This window comes from Lissotriton helveticus, chromosome 4_1 (assembly GCF_964261635.1).
Source record: "Lissotriton helveticus chromosome 4_1, aLisHel1.1, whole genome shotgun sequence".
NCBI classification, from domain to species: Eukaryota; Metazoa; Chordata; class Amphibia; order Caudata; family Salamandridae; genus Lissotriton; species Lissotriton helveticus.
In genome coordinates this window covers 1,212,193,458-1,212,210,293 of record NC_136063.1, presented here as the reverse complement: position 1 = coordinate 1,212,210,293, position 16,836 = coordinate 1,212,193,458, and the positions used below count along the sequence as shown (strand labels likewise).

Here is a 16,836-nt window from a genome sequence, read left to right as displayed (position 1 = left end):
GACGATCTCAGCCAGCGGTCTCATGTATAGATTGAACAACGTGGGACTCAGCGAGGAGCCTTGCGGGACCCCCTGTCTCAGAGGATGAAATTGGGACTGGAACGGTGGCAGAGCAACGCTAAAGAAACGATCGTTCAGGAAGGAGCGAAACCACTGGAGGGCAGAACCACCCAGCCCGATCTCCTCCAGGCGATGCAACAGGATAGGATGGGACACAGTATCGAACGCGGCGCTCAGGTCTAGTAAAACGAGCGCCGCTGTCTGCCCCGCATCCATCACTGTGCGAAGGTGTTCAGCCATGGAGAGAAGGGCGGTCTCCGTGCTGTGACCAGCACGGAAGCCGTTCTGGGTGGGGTCCAAGATATTAACCTGGGTGAGGTGGGCTGAAAGAACTTTGTTGACATGGGCCTCCATTACTTTGGTAGGCCAGGGGAGCAAAGAGATAGGCCGATAATTTTCGGGCTTATCTGGGTCTAGTGAGGGTTTCTTTAAAATGGGAGAAACCACCGCCGCTTCCAACTAAGGGGAACCGTGCCGGACTCCAACGAGATGTTGATCAGGGAGTGTACCACGGTCCGACCCAGGAACGACTGATCTCTAAAGAGAGCCGAACTAAGGGGGTCAGCGGGGGACCCAGATTTCACCTGCTTTGCCAAGATGTCAAACCCTTCAGATGTCAACAGGGGCAGTGTGTGCAGGGCAGTATCTCCATGGATGTTAATCGGAGACTCCACTGGGGGCCCTGTAGATGGAAAGGTCTTGTAGATGTTTTGGACCTTATCCTGAAAGAACACCGCGAGGGCCTCACAGTGCGCGGTAGAGCCGATCGTCGGGGCACCGGGGCGTTTGGCTAGAAGATCCTTCATAAGTTTGAAAATGGTTTTCGAGGGATTAGAGCTGTTGCCAACTTCGGCAGTGTAGTAAATTGCCCGAGCACGGCACACAGCCCGATGGTAAGATTTGACGGAGGCGAGATAGATAGCTTTTTTCCCCATATCATACGCCTTCCGCCAAGCCCTCTCTGCGCGTCTACAGTTACCCTTGAGTGTGCGTAGGGCGCCATCGTACCACGGGCTAGATTCTCTAGCACTGGTCTTACAGGCGGTAAGAGGAATAAGCGCATCTAGCGCCTTGGAAATCCAAGCGCAGAACCCATCGTAACCTGAATCAACAGTTACAAACGGATCTAATGGCTCTGCAGCGAGGACACGGTGCAGATCCTCCAACCGTAATTTACTCCCATGCCGCCTTACGACCAGTTTAGCAGGAGGGATAATAATCCTACCTGGTAAGGGGGTACTGATGGTAACCAAAGAGTGGTCAGTCCAGCCAAGGGGTGAGACGGCAGTGACAGAAGCATCTGCCAAGTTGGTGAAGAAGGGATCTAGCGTATGACCACCGGTGTGGGTGGACTGTTGAACAAGTTGCGTCAGCTGTAAAGCCTCCAGATCCGCGAGAATGCCACTGACCACGGGTAAGTTGGGTTTATCGAAGTGGAGGTTTAAGGTCCCCCAAAATAGAAAAATTGGGACAACCTACCACCAAGGAGCTGACCATATCAGGGAAGGCCGCGCGAAACGCCGCCTCACTCCCTGGGGGGCGATAAACCACCATCCCTGAGAGTGAAAAATGTGGGGTGACCAGAATCTTAAACACCGCACTTTCACATCCCGCAATGGTCAGTGCAGACCAGCTGCAGGTAAAACTAGAGCGAGTAACCAGGGCAATTCCCCCTCCCCTAGTGGATCGATTAAGGGTGAAGACTGTATAGTCCGAGGGGAAAGCCAGATTAATAATGGCCGCGTCGTCGTCTTTTAGCCACGTCTCAGTGATGGCCACGATGTCCGGGCCTTCATCCTGCAACAGGTCAAATACGGCCTGATAATGCGACACCAGAGACCTTGCGTTGAGACTAAAGATGCGGAGGGCATGCTCAGGACGGTTGCTGCAGACGGCTGCCACCGAATGCGTAGATGCGATGGGAGTAGCTCGCTCTAAAGACCACTGACAGCCGGCACAATGGTAAGGGCCAGCTAAAGGATGTAAAAGGGGTGTACTACACCTAGCCGTCCGTCGTCCCAAGTCTCGCAGAATGTCACTGGAGTATATCAACATGGCTGACAAAAGCCGCCCGCACACCGCACTGGCAGGGCCTGGCCCGAGTCCTGCGCGTCCTTGGCGCGGACGGGCGCAGACGGGCAGGACTCCGGCACGACTCCGGCTAAGCGACGGCGTTCCACTGCGCGTTCGCGCTGCGCGGAGAGGACGACTTTAAATAGGCGTCCCCTGGACCGAAGAGAGCGTCAGTACGCTCAAAGATGGCGCCCGCCAAAAGCGCCGATGCCCCAATCCAAAATGGCGGCTAAAGTTGAAAAGATATGCCACCCTCGGGACCCGGACCCGCCAAAGCGGCGGTGCGCTAATGTTTTAAATGCAGGTAAGAGGGAGATGGGACCCCTTTCCCCAGGCAAAGCAGCAGACCCAAGAAAAAATTAGACGGATGCAAATGCGAGTACAAGTTAAAATACAGCGCTGAGGTGCGACGCGCTAAAAGCAAAGCAAAAGTCACGGCAGGACCTGACCCTGACCTGACCCTGACCTGACCGATGCTCATCCGCCTTAGCGGAGGGGCCACCACAGGGCAGAAAACCCAGAATTGTTATTGGTAGGGAGTTTAGAAGAAGGGTCTATTACAGGAATCTGAGCATTATGTCATCCCTTGACATGCTGTTAAAGGGCAAGGTCTTAATCTCTTTTCTGAAGTGGCAGATGAATAGTTCTTGACTAACATTACTGGGGATAATTTCAGTGTCTCTGGCATAGCAGGAGGTCTGGCACCTCTCTTTTCCCTTTCCTGTATTTCTTGAATGCAAGTACTACATGAGGTTGCTACATGTGGTGTGGCCAAAGACATCCTGATTGTAACTCATATGTAGGATGGTGTTCCATTCTTGCCCTACAGCAGGCTTTTAAGATGCTGCAGGCAAATAAAATATGAAAGCACTTAATGACCGGCTTTACTCCTTCCCTAGCGTGTACATTTTATGCTGTCACTTAGGCCCCCTATTGACCAACCCCATTTCAGCCCATATGCAAATTATATCGCCTGTACCTCATAGCTCTTTGCATCTACTCTCTGTGGTGAAGTAATACACTTGGCTCAATGATCTGCATGCCTCCACACCCTTGGACATATTGTGGGTGAATGAATCATGGGTGCATCCACCTTTACTTGACTTCTTCCCACGGTCTATAAAATTCTCATGCATAAGAAGAGTGTAGGACTTAATGTGCGGTGAGCTTTTCATCAAATATATTCTGTTACAGTAAACTAAAGAACTGTTTGACTGTTATCTTTGCTTGTTTCTGTTAACATCACTTTAGTTAAATACCGTTCGATTCTGATTACAGCTGTTGAGGCTGAAATTTGGCTAAGAGCAAGCATTTCTGGATTTTGAAGCACACTTTTCTATTCATGTTCCTTATCTCGCTGCATTTGGTATTCTAAATATTTTAGCTACGCAGATAACCCACCAATAATGTTGTTGGCTCTTTTTTATAATTAGGGCTCAAATTAAATGTAGAAGTCTCCAAGTATATGTAAAAGTTTGTCGAAAGCGAACTTTACCAAATAAACCAACATCTCTCTAGTAATTATTATGCATTATGTTTGAAAATTCTCTTATTAGATCATCTCTCGGTCCACTACAGCCCTTGTCTGAACCACCATTCTTGTTTTTTTGTTGACAAGTATGGGACTTGTTTAGATAGTGTGTCTTGCTTCATTAGTACCCCATCTATTACATTTGTTATAGATTTGCCTAGTCCTAGAAGTGGGCGTGCTGCTTTTTTGGCTTATTTTATGATCATTTGAGTTTCTTGATGTGAAAGTTGAACTACTTGCTCCAGGTACAAAACCACACTTGCTTTTCTCCCTGGCTTTGCCTTTACCCTAACCAGCCATGGAGCAGAAATGAAAATATCTGTCCAAGAAGATGATTTAACAGAGCTTTTTCCTAATAAGCAAAAGACACCAGTGAAGAGCAATAAACTACTTTTGAATATAATCCATCAGTAAAGCATCCAAGCAGACTTAAGTGAATGGATGACCCGTCCATTGTCTTTACATCATTTCTGTATCTGATTTCATTTATCGTTGTTTGAATGTTTTTTTTCTGGATTATAAAATTAAATAAGAGGAAGGTTTAGCGTCTGGGGTACCTTTTTCTACTTACCACACAAATGGAAGTAGTTTTGTTGCTATGTACCAGGAATCCTGGAGTCTACATGGGTCTCTGTATCCATCTACTTGCATCAGGAGTCCTCTGCACACTTTCCACTTTTACTGCGCCCTTCATTATCTATCCAGTTGTTTAGTTCTACCCAGCTCTTACATTTGGTCTTAAATTAATTTGTTGAAAAAAATAAAAACTATCTTAACCTGACTATATTAGCTATCCCTTGTCTTATTATGCTTTGTATGTAGTGGTTGACTTGCACGAGAAACAGATAGTGGAACAGTTAATAGCTTCAGAGCTTCATGGCAGCTTATTTCCATACATCTGATTTTCAGCACTTTTATGCCTTTGGGACAAACCACTTCTGCATGACAAGGGAAAGTTTTGCTGCATTTCCCCGTTTACTATTTTTGACTTGCCCTGTCTTTTTTTTTTTTCTCCTCTCGCCACCCCCAATCTGCCTTTCGTAGTCACGGAAGGGGCTTCCAGTCACGTCTCTACCCACCCAGCTACTCCGGTGGGCAAGCTTCTCCGGAAACGGTATCCACTGACATCCTTGGCTGGGCAGCCTGAAGTGGGGCCATATGCCAGAAGAAAGTCGTGGTTGCTATACCCACTACTTTATGGTACACAAAAAAGACAGAGGCCTTCATCCAATCCTAGACCTCCACGCTATACATTTCATCCTTAAGAAGAAGTTTAAATTGCTCACACTTACTCAGGCCTTGTGTACCTGTGAGACTGGATGGCAGCATTGGATTTGCAGTACTTATATTTCCGCGTTCCCGTCCTGCCTGCCCACAGATGTTACCTGAGGTTCACAGTGGGCCATGAGCACTTTCAGTTCGCGGTGCTCACTTAGGCCTTATAGCCCCCCTCTGATGTTCACCAGGATGATGGTGGTAGTTGCAGCTCATGTGCGGAGATCAGGGATCTCTTGATTGGATTGGGTGTGCGAGCGCCTAAACAGGCTATCTGCTTACCCTAAAATTGGTTCTGAAGGTTACAGATCCTTCCACTGGCTCCTTGTGAAGGATGTGGCACTTGAAGATTAGTTGGCTGGGATGTAAAGGTCTGACCGATTGCTTTTCTTTAAACTTTCCTCTGAAAGGATATAATGCTTCTAGTCTGTCTCACAACCTTAAGGGCCACACGTTTTCAAGCTTTGGCATGCCAACAGTAAGAGAATCATGCAGGTAGTGCGCAATGTAAGTGAATTAAATCACTTTCATGAAAAACTTAACACCTGATTGAGTTTTCAGGAGACCCAAACTAAGCTGCACAGTCTAGTCCCATGATTGTTAGAAATCCACAACTTAGTTCAAAGTGGCATCAGAAAGCAGCCATGCGGCCGAGCTGTTGGGCTAATATCTGATCCTTTATTTTCCACAGTATTGCACATTACTCCTTCTTTCACTTGTTTGCGTTCCAGGCATTTTTTTGGGAATAACATTTGGTATGCTGCTCCGCACCTCAGCTGGAAGGCTGGTCCTCAAGCTTTAAATTAAGATGGGATATAGGGTTACGAATGTCTGTGCTCGGACCCTGAGTTAAGTTCCCAATCCTGAATGTGCTCAAATGTGCAATGCCTACATAATAGAGTAGACAATACAACAATCTTGGATTTGTTTTTTTCCCAGCTGTTAAGGAAGTGGGCAATGTGCCAAAGAATACCATCTCCCAAGGTGTCACGAGGATCATTGATCAGATCAAGGAGCCACTTTTGCATCATCTGACTACAGCAGTACCATGCTGTCACTGTAGATAGAGGAGTGCTGAAGTACCTAGAAAGTGGGAAGTGCACTGTATTTAAATGAATAATCCCCTCCAACATCTCACTCCCGGAAAATGAATGAGCACCACACATTACTTTCTCAAACAGACAAATGTAAATGTACAGGAATTTATATAGCGCAAATCACCAAGCGGTTTCTAAGCGCTTGCTTAGGGAACCCGTCCTGGTATTCCCCTGTGAGATAACCCCGGCAGGGTATCCGCAAGGTGAAAGCCAGGCATCCCGCCGCGAGGGGCCGTTGTGGAGATTAAGCAAGCTATTGCCCAGAGTCGCAGAGTGTGAACCCGTGAATCGAGTAGGCACCGGAGCAAGAATTGTCGAGTCCATGGACATTTTAGGACACAAGACCCCGCCGAGCCGGGAATTGAACCCTGGTCCCGGGCTGACCTCTGCTTCCAGGTCTGCCTCCTCTAACCAGTGAGCCAGACTTCTCCACAAAGGTGAAGCTTCCTTTGAATCATTTGGTTGGTTATTCTCTACCTGCTGATATTCAGCACCTGTATGTTGCAGGGTTTGTAGTGTGGCCTTTCACGTTTAAAACTCAGCGCCTACCACCCTGTTGTGTAAGTGAAGGAGTTCACCATAGGCAGAGGCTTGTGCGGATTACTTTGACCAGCCACAGGAAGCTTAATCTGGTGGAAGCTGAAGAAAAATGTATCTGATAAATAGATAGTAAGTTTCCTCCACTAAAATGGATTTTGATCAACTTTATACTCAATAGTTTTCTTTATCCTTCAAGCAATATTTTTGTTTTGCTTACCTAAACAGTTTTATTCAACCTACAGAAATCCTTTTTTCGTTTATCTTTTGCTCGAGTTTTCGCAACTCTGCAAACGTCTTTGAGTTTTCAAAGCGGATTTTAGGCATTTCATTGTCCGTGAAACTGGAAGGAGGCTTTACTGCTTACCTCTTTATTAAACTTTGGGAGTGGATTATGTCACCTACTGCATGCTGGGATTGAAGCAGTGTTTTTGGTTTGTAAGTGGGGGACTTGGAGGGGAGGTTGGCATATGAACATGGTCGTTCGTACCCACTGCAAATGGACACCAAAAGACTCTTTACAAATACGCAGTTTTCTAAAAGTTGGACCATGAGAATTTCACTATCTGGTGAGTATACATGGTATTTCATATTTTTGGTGGCAGTTCTACAATTATTTATATTTGGAAGTTGCAAATTGTCATTATTATTTAGATTTTGAAACCATATATTTTACTCATAGTGATATCCTGTAGCTGCTTTTATTTTGCAGTCCTGTAGATTCACATTCACAGATTTTTCCTGTTGAGGTAATGATCAATACTCTTTTGTGCAGTCTTTTGAGATGTCCATTTGTTTTGATTCCTGCAGTGTCACTATGCTGTGATAGCTGAACATCTCTCTGTACCGATTTCTTATTTTTCACTGTTGCATGTAGATCATTAGGAATCATATCTTGCTTCTGCCATTGAAACCCTTAATTAGATTTTACCACCTTCATTTTTTAGCATTGTCTTTTGTTTGACCTCTTATTATCTTGCTGGTCTCTTTGCTTTAGAGATAGAAGTTGCCATTCCTTATTTGTCCCTTGGTTGGACTAATAGTTGGTCCTTTTTAATGGGCATAGCAACAGTGTGCGTTTTGCAAGATGTCAGAAATCATAATGATAATTATCTATGAAATAATAATGGTACCCCTATTTCACCTCACCAGCCATTTTTGAGTATCAAAGCCATGAATTTGCTGAATATGCCCAACAGTGGTGACTCCTCAAAATCGGACGTCTCTCTTTAACACTTTCACAACCCGGTTAATTTCTCTTATGATTCCTGAGTGCGACAGACAGGATTGCCACCATTTTTGTGGAATGCCTTTACATGGGTAATGCACAGCAACCATAGCTTTAATACTCCTGGTACCAAATTAACATGAGTCATAAGTGTACCTGATGCTGCACGGTTTTTCACTCCAATATCATTTTTAAATATGTTTTTCAAAGTCTGTCATTTTTCTCCAAAACATCAGCCTATGAGTTCTGAAAATACAAACATTTCATCTCCAATGCACTCTTCTCAATTTGGGTATATATATATATATTAATTCAACCTAGCGAAACCTTCTAATTTAGTAGGCTGGGGTATGCACAGCAGTGCTACTTACAGGTAGCTGGAGAGCTACCAGTAGCTCACAAGCTAATTGTTAGAGAAGGCTGTCTTAGCTACGTAGATGCAATAAAGATTTGCAAAGAAGACCGTCGGAAGCTGTTGAACATATTGCATTCCAGCATTTGCTGGCCTGATTCAAGTAGATAGTTAATTTTTCATCTCATATTTATCTCAACACCTGATATGGGTTTAGTAGCCACAAAAAAAGCCAATGAACAGCTTTGGTGGAGGATGGAGTGGCTCTGAAGGTTCCTTAAAGCCATTCAGTCATGTAATCTACATTTTTTTAAAATATACTTTAAACCTCTAAGTAGGGTGGATGGATGCTTGGAGAGTTCCCTTTTTTGAGTGGGAATCATTTTAGACAAGTAGATTTCAGAAACCTTTATGCAAGGATAACCCAGCATTTAATTTCCTTTGACTCAAACGATTTCCATCAAGTACAGGATTGAGGGGATAACTATATTATTTATAATTTCATTTCTCCACATATAAGCGTCGAACACCTTTCCTCATCTGCATAGACCCATTCAGTTTATTACTTTTACTTCACCACATTGTGCTAATACAGACGTCTTTAACCTTTTAGCTCTAAGAGCTTTCATTCCCTTGATTGGACCGTATACTTGTGTTTTTTCCCTAGGGAAATCTAAGATGCCGAGTGGAGAACCATTGCTCATATGTGGCTAAGGACATCTCGGCAGGTCGTTTAAAAATGTCTAGCAATAGTAGACATGAATACTCATCAGCAGTATGTAAGAGCTGTGGCATGTGGAAACTTCCCACCGTTGCCCTAAAATGCAAAGAGCACAGTTATGAGAGTGAGCTTAACTGTTCTCAGCTGGGTATGCCTTAACCACTTCCATGCTAATGACAAGGGTAACTCGTCATGGAGTGCCCATTCATTTCAATGGAAATATACAGTAAATTGCTCCACATACCCTAGCATCCAAGTGCTCCTAGCTTTCATGTATAATTGGCAAATAAGGAAATGCAAGTGCAACCATATCAGGCACCTTTTTACATTTCAAGTGCAAGGGAAAAAAAGCAGGAGTTTTTTTCTCTTAGATTTTTCAAAAATATAATGGGTTCTAGCAATTTATTAATGTATTGCCTCCTAGCATTTCCCACTGTTGTCCAAAAACAGTTTTCAGCGTGTGCTGGACTATTCTCAATGCCCTTATACCCAGGTTTATGATGTAATTAGTACATAAGAAAATTGAAGCACAGGAGTTAAACCTCATATACAATATTTCTTTCTGTAAGTACAAAGAAAATAAAGAGGGGTTTTTCTTGGTGAAATCATTCCAGTATAATGCTTTGTAGCTGTAATTGATATTTTTTATTGTATCATCTCATCTTTGGGAATAGTGAAGAAGCATTTCAACATTTAAGGCACAGTACACTTCAGACGTTTCCTAGGTTTCAATATGAGTTGTACAGTGTGACTTGGGTTGTAATCGAGGAGCATCTCTTGTCCTAGAGTTGATTTTAGGTCCAGTAGCTGAAAACTAGTGCTTTAATGTGATAATTTTTGGTATTTTTGCTTCAGCCTAATTAAACAGAAATGATTACTAAATGTAATGATAAATGTTTGCAATCTTTCCTATAAAATTGCTGAGGTAGGGTATACGTGGCTCTTGTATGTTTGTAATGCCTGGTAATTTTGGCTTATATTTTGCCCTTTTTTTCAAGGTTGTTTTGCAGTAGTGGTTTGCGGAAACTGCTTGCAGGCCACAACCAGCTCCAAAGGTTGCCAGAACGCCTTGAGCGCACCCAGATTGAGGTGCTGGATTTACAACATAACCACTTACTGGAACTTCCGGCCAACCTCCTGCTGAAGTCTGAGAGGTAAACCACTAGAATTATCTGCCAATGTTGTGACTGGTTGAAATTTACATTGTTGAATAGTTAACTGATTGCAGTCAATTTACTGGTATCGAATTAGACACAAAGTGTGCTTTGTGTGTGTACCTTACTGTTTTGGGAGGATGACAGAGCGGGTTGCTAGCGTCCATATAAATGTATTGTGCCTTTCTTCTCAATGCTAAATTAACAAGCTAGCGTAATGTTTTTTTCCGGTACTAATAAATGATTTGTGCAAATCTTTCCACTAATCCTCACTTTTCCATAAAAATGTTTTTTTCCTTTCATTGTTAAGTTCAGTTTTGGTGGGGGATCGCTTTTTGTGGCTATTGCGTTTGAGAGGTCTGCCACAGGCTATACCACTTCTGTTTTCGACATATAAGTGAAAAGCTATGTTCTATTAACACCCCTTCCCCCAGGTTAATAACCTTGCTTGTTTGAGTTCACAGCAAGGCAAATGACTGTTGCTGTTGTCAGATCTGTTTGTATGTGAAGAACATCTCAAAACCTTTTGTTCTGTAGGGTCTTTTTGTAACTTATCCAGTATTTGGGTGTCTTTCATAGATTCACATGCCTGAATCATTCCCCGTCGTCGAGACGGGAGCCTCCGGTATATAAAAAGTAATGTCCTAAAGACATACATAGAAAAGAATAGGCCCAAAGGTCTCACCTTAGTAGCCTATCCACGTCCTTTTGCAGGAAGGACCAAACAGAGCAGGCCCCAAGGGTCCCACCTTGGTGGCCTATCTGGGTCCTTTTGTAAAAAGGACCAAATAAAGTAAAACAGCCAATCAGCTACTACCTCCTTCTAGAACCTTCCTGCCAGGAGCCCAAGTCTCTCAGATTTTCTACCGCACGTTGTGCTAGGGAGTCTCCACCTGAGTTCTCCTCAGGAATTTCTCTTTTTCTTCAAAAACCACTTTAATTATTCTCTACAGTTATGTCTGATAGTCAGAAGAAGGGTCTTTTCCGGGCTTGTTCCTCCTGCAGCAAGAAAAGACTTCACATTGAGGATAAACATGAGACATGTTTATATTGCCTCTACCCTCACCACCAGGCAAAGGACTGCAAAATATGTGGGACCTTCTCCAACAAGACCCTCAAGGACCGAGAAGGTCGACTTCTGTTGTGGCTCAACAGGCTCAAGACCAAGACTGATGACTTGGTGTCCGAAGGTGAGAGTGTGTCTGGAGTGTCGCATTTTTCCTTGAAGAGGCCAAGGGTTTCTTCCCCAGCCCCACAGACACCCCTCCTATGAAGACTTCTAAAAAGTCCTCAGAGGGCAAGCCATCAGTGTCTGGCAAGGACCTGCCTGTCCCCGGGAAGCAGCCTCTGGTCCCGGCGACGACGACGACCGCGTCGATGGTGCATTCAGCACAGAAAACCATCTCGACGTCGACGACGACGACGGCCTCATCGGCTTCCTCCTCGACGACGAGGACGGCGCCTTCATCGTCAGCGAGTAGACCTACGCCGTCGACCATCCCGGTCACTCCATCGACGACGAAGATGTCGTCGACGACGAGACCCTTGTCGAAGGCGCCGACGACGACACCGTCGACAAGAACAACGCCGTCGACGAAGTCTACCTCGTCGACGAGGATCATCCCGTCGACGGTGGGAAAGCCGTCGACGACGAGTACACCGTCGACGGTGGGGACTTTACCGTCGACGAAACTGACGTCGAAGAAGACATCGTCGTCGCAGCCACCGTCGACGACGACTAAATTACCGTAGACGAAAATACCTACCACGACACCGTCGCTTCCAGCGTCGACGTCGACAGGACCCTGGAAGGAGTCTGCACTCCTATCCCACGCCATGGATGCCTTTCCACCGCAAGTGAGCCATGTCACTGTGAAAATTACTAAACGGCCTATTACGCCGCAGCAGACCTCGCCCGGTAGGATACAACAACTTCCTCCGGCCTGTCTACTACAAGGTCAGGAGTCGGACGAGGACTCCTTTACGCAGGCTACTAGTCCATCGGACCTAGTCCTGAAATGCCAAACCACAGACGAGGAGCCGGAAGAGGAGGAAGACCTTCTACAACAACAGGTCCAACCTCCATCCCAGACACAGGTTACTCCTATGGTGTGTCCCCCCGCATCCATCGTCTCGGACCTACAATTCCTCATCCAGGATTATAAGGAAAGGTTCCCGGAGAAACATTCTGCGTCAGCACCTCCAGCTGCACAGGCGCCAGCTCCTTCATCTCGCCATAGACCAGCTCCCCTGGTCATTGAGAAGACACAGGTACCAATTCAGGACGCTCCCTCATCTGAAGATTAGGAGAGGGAACAGGAGGAAGGTGAAGTCGATGACGACCAGTCGGACCCGGATGCAGACCAAGATTATGTGGCACATTCTCCAGCCTCTCCGGATCCACAGACCTCGGAGTCTCCACCCGCAGACATCGGTGGATACCACAACATCATTGAGCGGGCTGCCAAGAGGTTCCATATGTCCATGGAAACTCAGGAAACTGAATGCTTCCTTTATGACTTCAAGGAGCCCACTAGGAAGACTTCAAGATCAATCCCCATAATTGAATACATCTGGAAGCAGGGCAAACAAATCATGCAAGCACCTGCTTCTATAGAGGTGGTGGTGCCCAGGCTTGATAAGAAATACAAGGCCACCTCCACGGCACCGGCATGTCTGACAGGTCACCCCAAACCAGATTCCGTGGTGACTCAAGCGGCGCAGAAGAACTCTCGAAATCCAGCCTCGCCTCTATCGACGCCACCTGATAAGGAGGGCAGGAAACTGGATGCTGTTGGCAAACGCTTTACTACCACTTCGGCCATGACGGTCAAAGTGGCTAATTCAATAGCCCTCCTGGGCCGTTACAATCGCCAACTCTGGGCGGACATTGCACCCTATCTTTCAAATCTGCCGGAGGATGTCAGAGAGGAGGCACATTCACTTCTCTTGGAAGGACAGACCTCTGCCTCAAAGCTCATCGATTGTGCCATTGATGCCGCCATGACTGGTTTCCGGCAACTGGCAGGGGCTGCAGTCCTGAGGCGACAGGGCTGGCTCAAGGCCACCACTTTCCGCCAGGAGGTGCAAACCAGGATATTAGATATGCCTTACGATGGCCAGCATCTGTTTGGGGAACAGATTGACGCGGCCCTTACCACCATAAAAAAGGACACGGATACTGCCAAGGCTCTGGGTACTTTACAATTCCGGACCCAGTCCTTTCGTGGCAACCGGGGAAGAGGCCAACCTGCATACAAAGGTTCCTATCAGAATCGGTCTTCGTACACATATTCACAGTCCAAGCCGCAGTTTCAACAGCGACAACCTCAACAAGGACGACAGTCTTCCTACGGCAAGTCCAATTACCGAGGAAGAGGCCAAAAACGACCTGCTGGCAACAGACAATGACTTGTCTCCCTCGCTAGCCCCTCCACCACTACATTCTTTAAGACTTGGAGGGAAACTGAAATACTTCCATCGCAATTGGCAAACTATAACAACGGATCGGTGGGTACTCCAACTCATTCGATTTGGACATTCCCTAGAATTCACCTCTATCCCCCCAACAACGCCACCGTGCCAGCGATCACACAGGCACCTACGATTACTTCTTCAGGAAATAGCTTCCATGCTGCAGAAGGGAGCGATAGAGAGAGTTCCACGGGCCCACAAGAATCAGGGTTTCTACTCTCACTTCTTCCTAATCCACCAAAAAGGAAAGAAATGGCGACCAATCCTGGATCTCAGGGCACTCAACGTGTTCCTAAAGAAACAATCGTTTCGTATGGTGACTCTGCAAGAAATCCTTGGTCTGCTGGAGAAAGGGGACTACATGACGTCCTTAGACCTCCAGGACGCCAACTACCATATACCTATTCTCAAAGGGCACAGGAAGTTCCTCAGGTTTGCGGTGGCAGGACAGCACTACCAATTTCGGGTCCTTCCATTTGGCCTCAAATCGGCCCCGAGGATCTTTACCAAATGCCTATCACCAGTGGCAGCATTTCTTCGTCAACAAGGCCACCAGGTGTTTCCATACCTGGACGACTGGCTGGTGAAGGCACCGACGGCTGCCGCCGCAGCTTCATCCTCCAGCGCCTGTCTGGATATTTTCCACCGCCTAGGACTGACCCTCAACACCGCCAAGTCAACTCTGGAACCCACCAAGGTCATCACGTTCCTTGGAGCGACTCTGGACACGGACCGTGTCAAGGCTTTCCCCTCTCAGGAGAGAAAAATCAAACTCATCTCCTTGGCCAAGGCAGTGGCTTCGCGGAAGACTCTTCCGGTCCGCACGTTCAAGTCCCTCCTTGGCATGATGTCTTCATGCATACTGCTCATTCCACACTGCCGCCTAAAAATGTGTCCACTTCAGGAGGCACTGACAAAGCAATGGATTCAAGCCACATGTTCTTTCGAGGACTGCATACGAGTCACTCGACCCATTATCAATCATTTGCAATGGTGGACATCTCTCCACCATCTGTCAAAGGGTCTGCCGTTCCTGCTCCCAGCAGAGCCACACGTAATAACTACGGATGCGTCCCTGGAAGGCTGGGGAGCAGTCCTCCAGGAACTCCAGATCAACGGCAAATGGACGACACAGGAAACCAAGCTCCATATCAATCTGTTGGAGTTACGGGCGGTTTTCCTAGCTCTACAGGCGTTTCTTCCACGCATTCGTCACTCCCCAGTGCTCGTCAGGACGGACAACACCACGACGATGCACTACCTGAACAAACAGGGGGGGACGCGTTCCATCTCGTTATCTCGAGAATCGCAAAGATTCTGGAACTGGCTTCTGGCACATGGAATAGCGTTGAAAGCGGAGTACGTCCCGGGCAAGGACAACGTCTTGGCGGACGCACTGAGCAGGGAGAAGTCTCCTTCCCACGAATGGGAACTGGACAGGGAGGTGTTGGACAGTATCTTCCAGGAGTGGGGCACCCCGAACATACACCTCTTTGCCACCAGAGAGAACGCCAAATGCCCAAGCTTCGCAAGCAGGCATCACCACTCAGGGACCCTCGGGAATGCATTTTCCATTGCATGGCGCAACGTCTTTGCGTACGCCTTTCCGCCATTCCCACTGATACCCAGGGTTCTCAGGAAGATGAAATCGGAACCCTGCACTCTGATCCTCATTGCTCCGTCCTGGCCGAGGCAGCACTGGTTCACGGAGCTTCATCGCCTCTCTGCCCGGCCCCCTCTTCGCCTGCAGCAGTTTCCGGCCCTGATCACGATGTCTCAAGGGCAGGTTCTCCACCCGAACCTGAGCTCTCTGAAGTTATCAGCCTGGCTCCTGAATACCGCGAATTCAGCCATCTGAACATCCCGCAGGATTGCAGAGATGTCCTTGCGAAAGCTAGAGCGGTCAGCACTAACAAAACCTACTCACTAAAATGGAAGCGGTTCTGTTCCTGGTGTGTGGATCAAGGCTTGCACCCCTTCCATGCCACTCCACAGCAGCTGCTACCATACCTGTTACACCTTGCGCAGTCAGGCCTTGCGCATACATCCATCAAAGTGCATCTAGCGGCGATTTCAAGGTTCACAAGGACGGCTGCAGGCCCATCTTTGTGGGCGGACAGGCTCATCAAACAATTCCTAAAAGGTCTATTCAGGTCCTTTCCACGACCTCGGCCTATTCCTCCATCGTGGCACCTCAATGTGGTTCTTCATCAACTAATGAAGCATCCCTTCGAACCCATCCATAAGGCAGAGATCAAGTTCCTCTCTTGGAAAACGGCCCTCCTCCTGGCACTAACCTCTGCCAGAAGGGTCAGTGAATTGCAGGCTCTATCCATCCAGGATCCTTTTCTTCAATTCAGAGAGGACAGAGTCATTCTGAGGACTAACCCTCGCTTCATTCCAAAAGTCCCCTCGGACTTCCATCTTAATGAACCAGTGGTGCTTAGATCGTTCTTTCCGAATCCTACCACGGCAGCTGAAAGAACTCTACATTCTCTAGATCTAAAGAGATGTCTTAAATTCTACATTGATAAGACACAACACTTTCGAACGTCATCCCAGCTCTTTATTGCCTTTAGTAGACCAAGGCTGGGAATGCCCCTCACAAAGCAGAGCATCTCAAGATGGATCTCTTCTGCGATCACCTTTTGTCACGACAAGGCCGGACGGCCTTTAGACTCACGAGTCAAAGCTCATTCGACTAGAGCCATGTCCACGTCTGCGGCGCTGTTCGCTGGAGTGCCGATATTGGACATCTGCAGAGCGGCGACATAGAAGTCTCCGCACACCTTCACCAGGCACTACTGCCTGGATACTGAGCTGATGAAGGATGCAGCAGTGGGCCGAGCAGTGCTTCGCCATCTATTCCAGTGAGGTGAGCCCTACTACATCCCTCCATCCTTTACGGGTATGCACATTCTCTTACTGTATTTATATGCCATTGAATTTTGTGCTTTATAGTCATGTGATATGTATTATCTACATGTTCATACCTGATGTTCATACAGAATGTGCATAATGTATTGCTCGCTACTCTGATTCAGGCATGTGAATCTATGAAAGACACCCAAATACTGGATAAGAAATGCGTTACTTACCTGTAACTGCAGTTATCCAGTATTAGTGTCTTTCATAGATTCACATGCACCCTCCCCTGGCTGGGCTCACCTTTCTCTCTAATGAGTTTACGCCTAACTAGCTTGGTGCGTACGAAAATCTGAGAGACTTGGGCTCCTGGCAGGAAGGTTCTAGAAGGAGGTAGTAGCTGATTGGCTGTTTTACTTTATTTGGTCCTTTTTACAAAAGGACCCAGATAGGCCACCAAGGTGGGACC

The 16,836-nt window shown here is 46.9% G+C and overlaps 1 protein-coding gene across 2 annotated transcripts in view; it reads left to right on the top strand.

The window, feature by feature from the left end:
* Positions 1–16,836, top strand: part of PHLPP1 (PH domain and leucine rich repeat protein phosphatase 1) — a 651,577-nt gene that overhangs the window by 445,969 nt on the left and 188,772 nt on the right. For both annotated transcript variants that reach the window (XM_078687772.1, XM_078687773.1), the window contains exon 10: positions 9,873–10,028. In XM_078687772.1, coding sequence (XP_078543898.1) covers positions 9,873–10,028 — 156 coding nt within the window. The remainder of the gene's footprint in view (positions 1–9,872; positions 10,029–16,836) is intronic.